The 324-nt window shown below is 47.5% G+C and overlaps 1 protein-coding gene across 1 annotated transcript in view; it reads left to right on the top strand.

The window, feature by feature from the left end:
• Positions 1 to 212, top strand: part of MAPK7 (mitogen-activated protein kinase 7) — a 4,177-nt gene extending 3,965 nt beyond the window's left edge. Inside the window, exon 3 of the mRNA XM_010727735.2 lies at positions 175 to 212. Coding sequence (XP_010726037.1) covers positions 175 to 212 — 38 coding nt within the window. The remainder of the gene's footprint in view (positions 1 to 174) is intronic.
• Positions 213 to 324: the final 112 nt, after the last annotated feature.

The raw sequence follows: 324 nt of genomic DNA, 5'->3' as shown, positions 1-324 counted from the left end.
GGGGGGACACAAAGGTTGGGCTCACCCCAAAATCCCAAAAATGGAGGACCCAAAATCCCAAAAATGGAGAACTTCAAAATCCCAATAATGGAGGACCCAAATTTTGGGGTCACCCCATTGGGGGAGGACCCCAAAATCCCCATAATGGAGGACCTCAAAATCCCAATAATGAAGGACTCCAAAATCCCAATAATGGAGGACCCGAAGTTTAGGGTCACCCCACTGGGAGAGGACCCCAAAATCCCAATAATGGAGGACCCCAAAATACCAATAATGGAGAACCCCAAAAATCCCCATAATGGAGGACCCAAAATCCCCATAATG

Source organism: Meleagris gallopavo, unplaced genomic scaffold (assembly GCF_000146605.3).
Source record: "Meleagris gallopavo isolate NT-WF06-2002-E0010 breed Aviagen turkey brand Nicholas breeding stock unplaced genomic scaffold, Turkey_5.1 ChrUn_random_7180001934888, whole genome shotgun sequence".
Classification (NCBI taxonomy): Eukaryota; Metazoa; Chordata; class Aves; order Galliformes; family Phasianidae; genus Meleagris; species Meleagris gallopavo.
Note: the sequence above shows the minus strand (reverse complement) of the source record. Positions and strands in the feature narration are given on the sequence as shown.